At 42.2% G+C, this 14920-nt stretch overlaps 1 protein-coding gene across 2 annotated transcripts; it reads right to left on the bottom strand.

Moving 5' to 3' along the window:
- Positions 1-8944: 8944 nt before the first annotated feature.
- On the bottom strand, positions 8945-14823 carry XAF1 (XIAP associated factor 1). 2 transcript variants are annotated; one of them, XM_051635708.1, is made up of 7 exons: positions 14646-14823; positions 13879-14014; positions 12003-12255; positions 11133-11200; positions 10514-10861; positions 9999-10062; positions 8945-9088 (listed from the first exon to the last, which is right to left on the bottom strand). In XM_051635708.1, exons 1-7 carry the CDS (start codon positions 14675-14677, stop codon positions 9060-9062), a joined length of 930 nt encoding a protein of 309 aa, XP_051491668.1. In that variant the 5' UTR covers positions 14678-14823; the 3' UTR covers positions 8945-9059. The 2 variants fall into 2 exon arrangements, with proteins under 2 accessions (XP_051491668.1, XP_051491669.1); XM_051635709.1 differs by lacking the exons at positions 13879-14014; positions 14646-14823 and adding an exon at positions 13429-13527.
- Positions 14824-14920: the final 97 nt, after the last annotated feature.

Raw genomic sequence — 14920 nt, 5'->3', positions numbered from 1 at the left:
TGATATTACTCTTCATTAATATTGTAGTTCATAGAAGTTTGTTTATACAAGCCTTTGTGCCAAATAAAGACGATCCTTCCTCAAAAAGCCTGTATAATCTAGACAAAGCATGGTATAAAGCATTATTGTATCTTTTTTAAAAAAAGGTATTATTTTAGACCTAAGATACTACTATGACTCATAAAAGGAAGAAAAAAATTTAAAAGAGCAGCCTTTCTTCAAAACTAGAAAGACTATTAAAGTGTTTTCAAGGATATATTCAGGAAACAGTGCAAAAGAAATATTGTCCAGCTGTGTGGAGTGCACTGGGTAAGCATGTATTGAAAATAAATTATCATTTGACAACCCCTTAGTTAAAGGAATTTTCCAAAGCCTTCAAGAACAAAAGATTTCAATGAATCCTGATTACTGTGAACAACGTATTTTGTACAGTAACAAATGCAGTGTACAGCTAAGTCAGATTTTTGTTGTTTAGTTTCCAAGATCTCTATTGATGTGACTTGGATTGTGATATAAACAGCAGTGATTGCAATCATTTGTTGCTGCCATAGCAGCAGACAAAATTAAAAGGGCAAACTACAAAGCTGAAGTGGCATCATAGTTGTAGCTTCTAATTGCATGAGAAGCAAATGATGTGTACAGGATGGCAGCAGTACTTGCAGTATCTATGAAGCAGGTTTGCTTGCAGAGATCTAAGTTTAGGTCAGGTTCTGAAATGAGGGGCCAGCATCAGCTCTTGTGTTTCTACTAGTTTTCTCTGTCTCTGTCACTCTCTACAGTCTTAAATATCTGGTAACTGGAGTTAAACTTAAAAACAAGACTTCTAAGCAATCTTTGGGACATTTAGGCCATTACTCCATCCTCCAAGCTTCAAATCTGGAACTTGCTCATGACTATTATTCACCACTTTCATTATGAATTTTAGAAAATGGTTGATAACAGATTTTTATTTAAAACAAACAAACAAACAAAAAAAACCACAACAAAATGGAAAAAACCACACTGCTATGGCCTAATGGTGGAGCATAAGATGCAAATACACTCAAATAAATCCCACTAGCAGAGCTTTCAACAAAAAAAGCAGAAAAGCTAGTTCCACTAAAATGCTCTGGGTAAGGTCATTTAAGTATGTTTTCATCCTGTTTTCTGGCCTTGGCATAAAAGATATGAGTTGAAACTCTGGATATGCTGGGTTCTCCAACCGACCTCAGAAAATGGCTGGAAGATTGGCATCTCTCAGCTCCAGGTTTCTACAGGATGTAGAAAAAAAAAATTAGCTCTTCCCACGTTTTCCCTGACTTCTTTGGATAAGCTCCTGAGACCATTGCTTTCCTCCTATATTTACACACTCCTGAACATGCTGGGGCCATCAGCACAGCTAGGGGAAGGCATAATACTCATGCAAATAATGAAAAGGAACAAAAATTCACCATCTTCAATCAAGCTTCCTGTATAACAAAGACACATGCTTCAAGGATCCAGATATACCAGTTATGCACAGAGAGATGAGGCTGGTGAGAAGTAAAAGGGGAAAGCAGGTAATGTGTTGAGGTTATTTCACTGAGGTTTTCAATCAAGCTAACTAAGGAGTGTCTTTGAAAAATGGGTATTGGAAGCACAGGATAAAGATGGAGCTTAGCTCTTTAGGCATGTCTGTAATCAGCTGACAAAACCATTTAACATTTCCAGTACTAGACAGGGCAGAAAGTAGGTATTAGCAGTACATACAAATATACTTAATGATACATTATTGACCTCTGGCAAGTGTCAAGCTATGGAAATTCAAAGACATTCTCTGTCCTTATAAAGAGCAACCAGAAAGTGAACTTTTAAACTTCAATTAATCTAATGTCAGTTTCCTCTATCAGCTGTCTGTTACAGAAGAATTGAGGGCCAAAGGCTGAGTGGGCCCTGACGGGTCATCTGCTTTTGCAGGAGGACAAGGAGCTTGGCCATGTACAGTGCCAGAAAGCTGGGTTTGAATCCGTAATTGTCACACTTATCCAGCTCTCAATAACTGGGCAGGGGCCCTTCAGATGTCTGACTTCATTACCTTAAAGCAAACCTGACCTCTGAACACACTTTTGTAAAACTTAATAGGTAAATTATTGGCCAATATAAATTCACAGCTTTATCTCAAAGATAAAGAGCTCTCAAACACTTAAAAAGCAATTTTAAGTGGTGACAAAGAAAAACAAAGGTGCTTTACCTGCACACCAGAAGGGTGCATTGCGGGGGACAGAGCACGCCGAAGCAGCAGAGGGGCCCGGGGCCGGCAGGGCCGGCAGGGCTGCCCCGAGGCCGGCAGGGCTGGCAGGGCTGGCAGGGCTGCCCCGGGGCCGGCAGGGCCGGCAGGGCCGGCGGGGCTGCCCCGCTGCCGCCGCCGGGAGCCCCGCGCGGGGCGGCGGCTCCTCCCGCAGCGCGGGCGGGCCCCGGGGGCTCCGCTCCTGCGGCCGCTGCTGCCCCGCGCTTCCCGCTCGGACCTGCACGAGCAAGTACGGTTTTCTGAAATGAAACGGCAATGCCTCTACTTCCGTCCTTTTCGTTAGGCCGTTGTTACCATGAAAATGGGACAAAGATACTGCTGCCTACAAGTAGCCCGGCCGCGAATGGCAGCAGGCACAGTAACGTGCACGGTTACAATATTCATAGGTAAATTTTCATTATAATGAACAAAGACAGCTGTCTGCTTTTCTTCTGATTACCTGAAGATATGTTAAAAGTAGGTTTGCATAATGAATTACCAAGTGTAAGGTTCCTCACAAATCCTTGGAGGGCATTTCAGGGAGCTTGTTAAGGAACCAACCCCCGTAACAAACATCATCTGTCACCACGGGCCGGGAGAGGGCGGGAAGGCAGGAGCGGACCTTCCCCGGTCCCGGCTGTCGGAGGGTAGGGCAGGAGGCGGGAGGGAGCCCCGACCCGCCCCGGGACCCCCTGCCCGGGCCCCCAGCGCGGCCGCGGCACAGCGGGAGGAACCGTCGGGAAAAAGTCACTTTAAAAAATACTCAAGCAGCAATAGGACAAGAATCCAATGTTTTAAACTAGAGGCAGTCCATAATAAACAGTTTTGAATTCCTGCTGTAGACAGTTACCCTTTGGTAGAGTTTATTTAATGCAAGGGCCTACTCATCACAGTTCACACCATCTCCTCGACTTTTTAAAATAAAAACGTCAAAGGAAAATAGATAAAGATCCAATTACACATCTTATAATAAAATATGCATAAAGGTATGTCATAAAAGCAACAAAAAGCAGCTTTACTCCATTTCATAATTTCAAGTTTTCAATAGAGAGATACAGCAAAAGTTCAAGCTTTTGAAGAATTAAGTCTATTTTCAGTGTTTCTAGCAGCCATGTTATATGTGCTTTAATAATGTCCACAATACTGAAGCACAAAATCTCCATAAAGGATGAGAGACTTGATATTGCTCATTTTACCTTCATGTCTCTATGAAATTATTTGCATACTTACGCATATTTTTCTATTTGTTAATGCCATAAAAATAAATGCTTAAATGAAAATATATTTGCCATTCATCAATTTTAGTGCAGTTTATTGCTTCTCCAACAAAGTATTCAATATGGGATTAATTCTTATGTGTTATGTGTGTTTATATTTATCTTCTTGGTATTGCAAGAAAAAAATGTGTAGGCAACTCAGTGTAAAATCCTATTTTGTAACTTTTCGTTGCCCTCCCCAAACTACAAATACATGCCTAAAAGTTTTGATGTCTCAGAAAATATGCTCATATATATTCTATATTTTCACTATGCATCAGTAATAGAAAAGTAATTTAAGAAAGTCTAATTGATTTTGGAAAAATATTCTACACACCTTTTCTCATAGAAGTTTGGGAAAAAACTTTTTCTTAAAGAGAATTATTTTTGCCATTTGATTTACAGGTACTCTGAAAAATCTGAGATTAAATTATCCTCTCTTGATGTTATTTTGTTGCTGTCTTACTGAACCACTTTGAACAGCTCACTTTCTTTGCAGCATAAAGTAGCACAGAAAGTAGTAGATGGAAACCCCTTTGGAGGACTCCAGCAAGCACAGCCCAGCAACATTCATAGGTCCATGCTCTCAGCCAGATCAATGTTCCCCGCATGGAGCAGCTGAACCTTTCACCAAAACATGGAAGAACAGATAGAAGTGCACCAGCTTTTGCCAGCGTGGGTGCAGAAGGGGCAGTAGGTCCCACCACCCGTCCTCACCATCCTCACAGTGGGCCCAGGTCCCTGCTCCTGCTGAGGTGGCTCAGCCTCCACACGTGGAGCACAGCAGGCACTACTGAGAAATACCAGCAAACCACCCCATTTCTGCCCTGCAGGGAATACAACCTGTGTAAAGGAAGTCCTTCACCATCATTCAGAAAGGCTCACTGGAAACACTGTCTATCTTAGTCACAGAAAGCTCTTAATGCTCCCTAGAACTAACGCATCTTTGCCTCCAAAAACACTGCCATCACTCACTAGAGCTTGGACGTTCACACTAAGATCTGAGGAGGGCACCCTAGTGCAGGACCCCATCCATCTGGTCACTGCTTATGCTGTGGGACACATTAAAACCAGCTCCTCACTGAGCCTTGAGAATTTCAAAAAACTGGAGGACAAAGGTGGAAAAAAAACTGTCACAGCTTTTGAAGTGACCATTGGAAGTCTGCTTTTTGCAGGACCCAGGCGCTGTCATGATCCACCCCAGCTGCACTGAGGCTTGGTGTCAGGGTAACTCTGAGAAGGACTAAGCATACCTTTAGTACAACCAGCCACTGAAGAACACTCCAGCTCCTCCTCTCACACTTATGGGTACAAGTGCAACTTCCCAACATCCAGCCTGAATATTCTTCCAGTTACTGTCTCCGTGGGCTTGCTAAGCCTTCACAATCATTGGTCACAACAGTTATCATTATACTTCATGGTGCAGAAATTAAATGCCACCTTTTTACAAAGCCAAGAAAATGTTACTGAATTTTTCTTTTAAAACCAAGCTGTTGGCCTAACTGAATGGCATGTTTATCAACCTGCTCCCCAGCCTTGAAAGCAGCCTGCATGAAAACATTAGCATGACATTCAAGGAGGAATCTGCCACAATGCTTCAAGAACAAAATGGGGTAACACACAGGGATGCACAGCTATAATGAGGATGCTGTCCTTCTAGCGGGTTCCTCTCTCTTCCAGGGAACAAGATTGTTCCTGACAGCTGTTAATAAGAACTGATCCAAGTGGCTACACCACATCTGCACACATCCAGGCAAAGACAGCATCTAGGTCTGTGGACTGTGGGAAATGTGCCCTTCTGAAATAAAATACACAGCTCTGAAATTACTGGCAGTCCCCCACTTCATTTACTTCTAACACTCAATCTCCCCTACTGTTTACTTGTGCTTTTACTGCATTTCTTTCTGAATTGATGGGGAAAATGTTCATATAACATAGGAAATACCAGTCCCAGTAATCTAATAGTTTGCTTAGTTTTTGTGGCATTTTCCCTAAGTAATCAGAAAAGTAGTTGGGCTCTGGTTCTGCCAAGTTTTATCCTTATGTGACTCAATTCAGGCAACCAAGAAAGCCCTTCAACAGCAAAAGAAGAGCTGTCAATAATAAAGTACTATGCAACTTACACAGTTGGGGGTATGGTTTGTAAAAAAATATGCTGCTTATTTTTTCTTCAAACATGCTGAAGGGGTATGGGGACCTTATGTTGGCTCTTAACAGATAACTTTTGCCCTCTGGATTATTGAAAATCCACATCCCACAGAAGACAGCAATAAGTACTGAGATCCCACATTGTCCTTTCCAGCAAAAACACTGAGAAGCAGCAGTGGCAAATCCAAAAATAGGTCATTCAGCTTCTCCCCATCAGCTCACTGCAGGGTATATTGTCAGTTTAATTCCTTCGTTTAGTTCCTTCTGCTTCCTATAACACTGCTTGCAAATCACAACAATATATGGGAGCAGAATATGCCAGCTGGCTTTGCCATTTTTTGTACACACAAATCTCCTGCCTTCAAACAAGATTAGCCTTCAAGCAAAATTAAGACACACACAGCCCATGGTGTAGTGGAGAAGAAGACACCAGAATATAGCACCTAGGGCATGGACAAATCCAAGGTGTGCTTCGCTCTGATATCTTATAGATTTGTGTTGAAGATTTCACTGTGACAAATTGTTTTTAAAAAAAAAGTATGGAGAGGCATGTAGGTAAGGGAAGGAGGGTCATACAGAAACGGATTGCCTCCAGCCACTGCTGGAGAATAAAAATGTGCCTTAAGCTTCAGAGGAAATGTTACAATTCTAGTATATTTGAAACATCAGCAGTGTTTCATTAATATGATGCCATAGTCTCTGAGCATCTGTCCTGGTGAAGCTGAGCTTCCTTTTCTTCCTCTAAATGATACTTTTAATCTGATAATTTCTGCTTGGTAAACAGAACCTATCTTTATTGTTGTTGTTATTACTATTATTATTAATTATTTATTTATTTGAGAAACAGACAATAGCAAAACAAATCCTCATTACCAGGAAAACGATTGCACACTTATTTTTATGGTTTCTCTGGTTTTCTTCCACTCAGGACAAATCTAGGCCAAGCTTTTACAAGCTTTCCCTGTTGGACACGGAAGAGCACATTGAATCTTTGTTGCCATCTAGTGACCAAAATTATTCTCACTTTCACACTAATCTGGATTAATAATATGGGAAATTTTTAAACCAACGAAAGCAAAAGAGAAAGGAACCTTGCTTCTCACCCCTAACCTTGTGCTCACCCTACGCAAATCCCTTATGGACCCTCAGACCCCAGGTCTGCAGGACGTATAGACCACTGCTGCTGTCGTACAGTGCTCTACAGATGAACAAGTCCTTTACCCTCTGTCAAGAGCTCAGTAATTTAGAACAAGGTCATTCTACAAAAATTAATAGCGTTGTTTGTCTCCAGGGAGCTCACAGAGGTTGGAAACACGGATACCTTGCTGGATAGGGTAAGCAACAGCACAGCACCTCCAGGACCAGGGTAACATTTGATGTAGCTGTAACAGCCATTTCCTCACCTCAGGAGAAGGAAAGGTTGTTTACAGGTGTTTTCAAGATCCTTCAGAGAGGTATTTTCATTTGGCTCATATTTTCTGGGGGCTGAAAAGTGGTCCTGCTCTTGATGAGACAAGCTCCTAGCAGCTCCCTGTGCACAGGACACTGAACCACACCACAGGAAGATTTAGGAGTGCGCCAGCCCTTGGACACTTCACTTGCTGGTCTCTTTTGTCCAGATGCTGTTGTCTTCAATCTAGCTGGGAGCCTGAAGTTACTAATTACTGAATGGTAGCAGTGCCAGAGCCTGTGCAGCCTGAGAGCAGGACAGACACACTGGCGAGGCAGCAGATTCTCCTCCTCTCTTCAAGGCCAAGTCTCCTGCCATGAAGTGGTGTAGCGTGTGCCGGTGACACCAACAGCCACACGATGACACTGCAGCACAGAAAATAAGCCCCACTGTGCTTTTTAGAGAGGAAATACCGCTTTTTATTAAGCTAGGCCTTCTCTGCCCCCACCCCCATCTCCCAAAATAAAAGAGCTGTAGGGATAAGGATGGCCTTGTACTCTAATGTAACTTCTGGGACACTCTTCAGACACAGCCATTTTGGTTTCTCTGCCTTCAGACCTTGTTATATTTACCAGCCCTCTTCAAACAGACTTGGAAGAATAACAAATAATTGCTGGGAGGCCTGATAAATCCAGCTTTGTTGGAACCTGTAAAATCCACAATACTTGTGGAAAACCATCAATTCCTTTGATGGGATGTGTATACAAATAATAAGAATACTAAACTATGTGGAAGTCTGATGAGTGCAGCATAAAAGTGGATAAATTTATGCATAGAGTGATAGTGCTTTAAAGGACATGCTTCCACATTCCTTTCCTCTGCCCCAAATACAGAAAATTCTGTTTCATAGCACCATGTTCAGTGTTAGACCTGCTCCCCAGGAGTTCAAAGGTTCAGGGAGCCTCAGAAGCCACTGACACTTGTCAGGCCACATGACCAGTTGCTGTTGCACTCATGATGTTGGCACTAGCTCAGTGGCTACCAGGCTGGCAGTATCTACTCTTGGTGTATTTCAGTTCAGTTCTGCCCATATCGATAAGCCTATGATATGCATAAATGAGCCTGGGCCTTGCTGAATCACTGAGAGACTTTATGAACTCAGCCTGACTTTGCAACCCATGTGTGCTTGTGCACAAATGGTGCAGATATCAACAAGTTTGGATCTGAGAAGATATTACTAAATAAGTCAGCATGTATACATTAGTTCCAGACATCAGCTTATAAGATTGGACACTGCTGAAGGTGGATTGAGAGGAAAATGGCACCTTGTCGTAAAACTGTTCTGTTACCATGTTTTAGTGTTTATTGGTATGAGATACCAAGCAGCAAAGGCTGCCTCACAAATGTTCACAGACAATAGCAAAAAGCATCCACTCATTCCAAGTTCAACTTTTCCACCATTGGGCTTTATCAGTCTCCATTTGTACACCAGAAGATGAACACCCTCAGTTATCCCTGGACGTGTTTGCAGTCTCCCAAGACTAAGCTGGTTGTGCTAGCCCTAGGTTCAGTGGTTCACTGAAGTGAAGGAGAGCAGGACTTAATGTTTTTTTTATTTCACTGGGCCATGCCCTCAAAAACACTAAGGTCTCAGCTCTCAGTGAAGACAAAGGGAATTCAACATGACAGGGAATTCTCAATTCCTTATTTCCTTCTCTCCCCCAGAACATTTTTAAGTAAGCAGCTCTCCTTTCTGAAGTGGGTGGAAAAAGTACATTCCTATGGAAAGCCTACACAGAAGTATTTGAAATTACAACAGCTGTTGAGCCCAAATCAATTTTACAGTTTTCTGGTAAAACCTTTTAAATGCTTCTCTTGATAAGAAATAAAAATCTGAGTCACATATTCTTGATCCAGAGTAGCAAGTCACTTTTATTTGTCAATAAAGTTATTGCACTTTTCAGTGCCTTTGGTAAAGCTGAACTGAAGCTTGTCTGAAGATATGCCTCTATTTTCAGATTTAATCATAAATGCTGTAGAAAGAGTCTTCTGTAAAACAAACAAAGCCCAGTTATGTAATTTTTAAAAGCTTCAGTTTTACAGCCTTCCTGTGTCATCACTCAGTTGAACAACATAAAAAAACCACAATGCAAGTCAAATAATCTGTGTAATTACCATGTACTTATTTCAAGACTAGAGTCCTGTAATTCCAAACGAGACAGACTCCCTATTTCTCACTTTGATGCCTTCTCTCTTTAATTTACCAGGAGAGGAAAGTTTTACAAAGAGAAGTAATACCTCATTTACTGAGCCAAGTAGAAAAAGAACAGATTGCAAATAATTGCTTTCAGTCTCGCTTAATTAATTGGACTGAGAGGAAATGATACTGCTTAGGAACTGAAAAGCAGAGGGGGATGTTAGCAAAGAAAGAAGTGTTTAGATTCACAGCCTGTCTGGGAGAGGGTGAGGAAGGAGACTGACTTACTGCCTAGGGATCACTGCAAGCTCAACTGGAGGTTGTCTGGTATCATTATATCAATGCTTCTACTGAATATGCAATTTTTGCTATCGAGAAAAAATAATTTTACTTCTTGTTTTCTGAAACTACTCTGTAAGTCTCCATTCAGTGTTGGAGCAGACAGACCTGGGACAGAACATTTGTTCTGTAAAGTCTTTTGTGCCGATCTCTGCTAACAGGAAGGAAGGTACTACATTGCTCATAGTAGTGTAATTTGAGAGGCACAACACATTACTCTAAGTTAGAAGAGTGAAAACACACTGGCTCTGAAGCAATGCTTGCTTAATGCAACCTCACGGGAACCCACTGCATTGTGGAATCTAAAGAGCTTTGTAATATGCTGAGTACTCGCTTTTCTAGACACACTTCCTCTGCAAAACATCCCATTGTTCCTATTAACATGAATAATCCTGAACAATTAATTCTAAATTTCTGCAGTACCTTTTTCTCCATGGCTTGATTTTTGTTTCATCCCATTCAAAGATGTCAAATGTAGGCATTTGATCTAGAAAAATAAGTAACAGTCTATCAGAGGAGATTTTAACATTGTTTTCAACATGCAATCATATTCAGTAGGGAGGCAACTGGGCCCCTTTGTTGGGACAAAAAATCTGACACAGCTGAGATATAACATACTATTTGCTTAACAGGAACAGTATCAGCCTTCAGTAAATAAGGACAGTTGCTGAAGACTTTGCAGGATTTGAGCTTAAAATTTTACTTACTATTTACTTACTATTTTCCTAAAACTCAACCAGACTATAGGCAATGGATCTTGTTTGTGTAGATGTGAGCACAAACAGGCAATGGAATTTTAAAAATCCACACTTTACCTATGTCCAGCATTTCAAGAAGCTATGGAATCCAGAAATGGGCACTGGTACCCCAGGCAGTGAGGATCTAAGTAGTGCCTCTGGAGGTATGGCTCTTTGCATGTCCAATGTGTCACTTCTCACCTCATGTTTCTGAAGGGTTGGAAGTGGCAGAAGAATGTTGCAATGGGTACAGGTCACCAGCATGTCAAAAGACTGGGGGTCTTTAAGAGGTTGAGGCGATGTGGAAAGTCCACCTCTTGTGGGAGAGGGAAAGCCAATCTTCTTGTTCTTTGGGGGTTTAAGCAAGGTTTTGGAGGTCAGTGACTGATGCCTTTCTTTCCCCTTGGGACGGACATCTCTCCACACCAATACATTCTCAGAGGAGGAAGAGGGAGCCAGGGATGAAGACTCTGGTGGATCACTGCTGGGTTTTGAAGTTGGCTGGCCAGCAAGAACTTCTGTCAGCTTATGGGCTGCACTGCATGTATCCTGGTAAAAGGGAGCATGCATAATAAGGTGAAGCTCAGTATTACAACCAACTGCATGGTATGTTGTGACTTGCAACAGATACGACTCATGGGGGGGACAGTGGACACCACCTCACAGTGATGCATCAGCTGAACACACTGGATCATAAAACTACAGTTTGAAAAGCCAAGACATGCTTCCCTTTTTTACCCAATATATAGCTTTTCAGAGAAATAACCTGGCTGGAAATTGAGCACAGACCGTTCTCCTGATCAGTTTCAAATGTGCTTACCAGATGTTGGGAGTACTGGTCATCAGGGAATGACTTATTGCACTTCTGACAAAAATTGCCACCGGTACCTTCAGAAGGAAAAAAACATGGAGAGAAACACAGTACTGACACCAGTCATCTAGACAAGCTGCTCAGATCCACATATGGTAAAACTGGTTCTAGAGAACCACAGAATGCTGACTCTACTGTCCAAGAAGTAATTAAAGCTGTGACTACATTTTGCTTTTGGCACCACTCAAAACCAGTCCACCATCCCTTCTTGCAAAGTTCAAGATATTTGAAATTCCACTCCAGCCCTGTGTTTTCTGGCTCAAGAGGCTTCACTCCTACCCTGGCCTAGCTAATTCTGTTGCTAGGGGGTTTTGGTCTCTGTAGTTTATTTTGCCAACCAATGCCCCTACTGATGCCTGTTCCTTTCTGGAGTCACTGACGGGATTCCATAATTTTTTGTCTTGACATGCTCTGTCCAATACCTTAGGCCTAATAAAGCTGCTCTCAACTTCAAGAAACCAAGGTATGCATCACTGGCTTTATCTAGGAAGTAGAAGGAAATTCTAAATCCTATTTTTTTCCTGTGCAACAAATAGAAAGAGGAAGAAGTTCCATTTTAATTCTGATAGAAGTCATTTCACTTCTAGGATATAAAGGAGGCAAAAAAGAACATGGCCAAAGTGCTACCAGTCAGTGGAATCACTTTGGCTTTACAATAACCAGCATAATGGGAAGCAACACTTAGCCCTTTCACTGTGGGTGGGTTAAACAACAATCCCCTCCAGCCTAGAATACTAAGAATTTTAGAGAAGGCAGGGGAATTTTCATTGAGATTTAACAGAGTTGACCCAGTCCATGAAAATGAGGAATTTTGCTTACCAGTGGGGCAGATAAATGTTCCATTAGTGGATGTTTCACTGGTTTGAAAGTTCACATCCTTATGACAGGACAGACCACTGTTCTGACAAATCTCTTTGTGTTCATTCTGGTCTTTGTACATGATATATTTGTTACACTCCCCACACCACTCTGTCTGGCTGGCACAGGTGTTCAGGTGTTCCTGCAGCTTGTTGAAGGGCATTTCAAGCTCACAGATCTTGCATTTCACTGCTCGTTTGTGGCATTCCATGGTCTGCACATGAATAGATGAAATTATTGCAAATTTTCTATCAGTATTAAAAGAGGGCATTGGATGAGAGCAATAAGCAACTGTTTAAGAATGCACACACATATCTACACAACTAAATGCAGGCTTAGCTGTATTAGGAGTTTGCCTATCTGGGCTATCTTTGTGATTTTGGCAATATAAGGTAAAATGGGAATCAATAGCAGTGAAGATGTTCTGTGTCAGTATAGGTTAGCAACAGAGCACAAGACCACCCAGAAAATTCCAAAACTTCTGCCACCACCAGGGGAAGCCTGCTATGTCTTCACTGCTTTGGTTCCTTGCAGTGGTCAGACCACAGCTAGCATGGACAGGGGCTCTTGCTTCCCAGCCTCTGCCAGTTCTGGGTATCTCCCCCTTGGCTGTTTCCTCGACTCTTGCTTTGTATAACCACTCTGAAAACACAGGAGTTATGCTAGTTTTCTGTATGTTTGCCACATTAACTACTCATGTGTTCTGTTAAGTAACTGAAATCAATGGAATTGCTAAAACAATAAAACTAGTAAGACAGAATAAAAAGTCATGTCTGTGTATTCATTCTTCAATGCAGTACCTCTAGCTTTAGGGTTCTTAATGCTATACCAGAAATGCTACTGCCTTGCTATATGAAGAGCTGATAAATTTACTCTGCCTGTTCAGTTTTGTTAAAAAAACTGCATCGATGTCATAACTTTGTATGAGCAAGGTTTATGTCAGATCAGGCACTTCCATTTAACTTGCCTGCTCTGGCTAATTCCCAAGCACTAGAAGCATGTATCCATATATGTAATTTGTATTGCTGAGGAAACTGAGATACCACAGTGGAAGCTTTACTCTCTTAAGTTGTGTGCAAAAAGATCAAAAGTTGCTGTAACCAAGCCTGGCAGGTCATATCAGACACTTACAGATTTTTCTCGTCAAACAATTACAGAAATTCAAATGTAGTTAATTGTTGTGGTTTAACATGGCAGGCAGCTAAACACCACATAGACATGCACTCACTCAACTCCCACCAGGGGGGTGGGGGAAAGAATCGGGGAAAAAAAAGATAAAACTTGTGAGTTGAGATAAAGACAGTTTAACAGGACAAAAAAGGAAGGGGAAACTTATATAATAATATATAATAACAGAAAACAAGTGATGCACAATGCAGTTTCTCACCACGCGATGACCAATGCCCAGCCAGTGTCCAAGCAGCTGTGCCCATCCCCAGCCAGCTCCCACCAGTTGTTATTGTTCAGCATGTTCAGTATGACATCATATGGTATGGAATATCCCTTTGGCAGGTTTGGGCCAGCTGTCCTGGCTGTGTCCCCTCCTAGCTTCTTGTGTACCCCCAGCCTCCTGCAGGGCTGTATGAGACACTGAGAAGTCCTTGACTTAGTGTAAGCACTGCTTGGCAAGAACTAAAACATCAGTGTGTTATCAACATTCCTCTCATTCTAAATCCAACTCACACTATTATACCAGCTACTAGGAAGCAAATTAACTCTACCCTGGCCAAAACCAGAACATTAATATTGAGCACCATATTGTGAACATACTAATTCAGGGCTGAGAGGGCTTTTGCTATTTGCAAGAAAACCCTGAAGAACATGTAGCATTCCTCACCTGCTTGTGTGCTTCTGTTTGATGGTCTGTCATATCCTTTTGGGCAACTGGTTCATCACATTCTGGACAAAGAGTGAGAAACCGCAAGCAGTGGGCCTCATGGAGGGAGAAATTAGCAGCAGACACATCTCGTTTACTTCCAAGCACATAAACAGGAAAGAGACAAAGTAAATTAACTCATATGCAGTAAAATTGAGGCTAAGGTTCTGTTTAACCTTTCTAAGTTTAATTCTTTTTTTAATTGCAGTGGTTCAGTCTTTGTTCATATAATGTGCTCAGTGGCCTAGCTACTAGTTGAGACACACAGATCTACACCATCCTCATGGGCCTTCAACCTTTGACCCTATGAGAGATGGCCAATTACCTTGAAAAAAATAAATATTTTATCACTTAACTGCAAATATATCAACAGAAAGAAACGTCAGCCCTGGGGGGAAATGCAAGCAGCTGCTGGGTTTGGCATGGTCCATGCACTGACTCCTCTGCCAGATACTGCAAAATTACCCAGTGACATTATGTGAAGAGAACATGCAGCATAGGAGAGCGCTCTGGGGGAAACCCCTGCACAGCACAGTCTCAAGAAAGCAGCAGCCTGGAAATGTGAGAATACATACAAAACATTTGTGTGTAGTACTGGATGGCCAGCACACCCCTCCTGTCGTGTGGTGCTTCCTCTTCTGCCCCTGCTACCGGAGACCCAGATAAAATCCTAGGAAACTTCAAATCCCCAAACTTTGTAGGGCTGAAGAGGGAGAACGATCTCTTACCAGTTTTTGCAGAACCTGCTCTCTTCTGTCATGATTTTTCTTTTTATTCTGCTGGAGATCCTTTTTTCTACTGGTAGTGAGGAAAAAAATCGAAACTGAAAGCCTCTGCTGCAATAGCTCCACCCCAAACAGCTGCTGCGCCAGAAGTTCTTTAAAGGAGAAACAGCAGCACAGCCAGGCAAGTACTAGTTTTTAGGGCAAGTGCCACATGCAGGTTAGTTTCCCCGTTTCCTCCTCCCCAGAGCAGCGGCACGCGCAGGGCAGGGCGGGCAGCC

The sequence above is a fragment of the Apus apus genome, chromosome 18 (assembly GCF_020740795.1).
Source record: "Apus apus isolate bApuApu2 chromosome 18, bApuApu2.pri.cur, whole genome shotgun sequence".
NCBI lineage: Eukaryota > Metazoa > Chordata > Aves > Apodiformes > Apodidae > Apus > Apus apus.
Note: the sequence above shows the minus strand (reverse complement) of the source record. Positions and strands in the feature narration are given on the sequence as shown.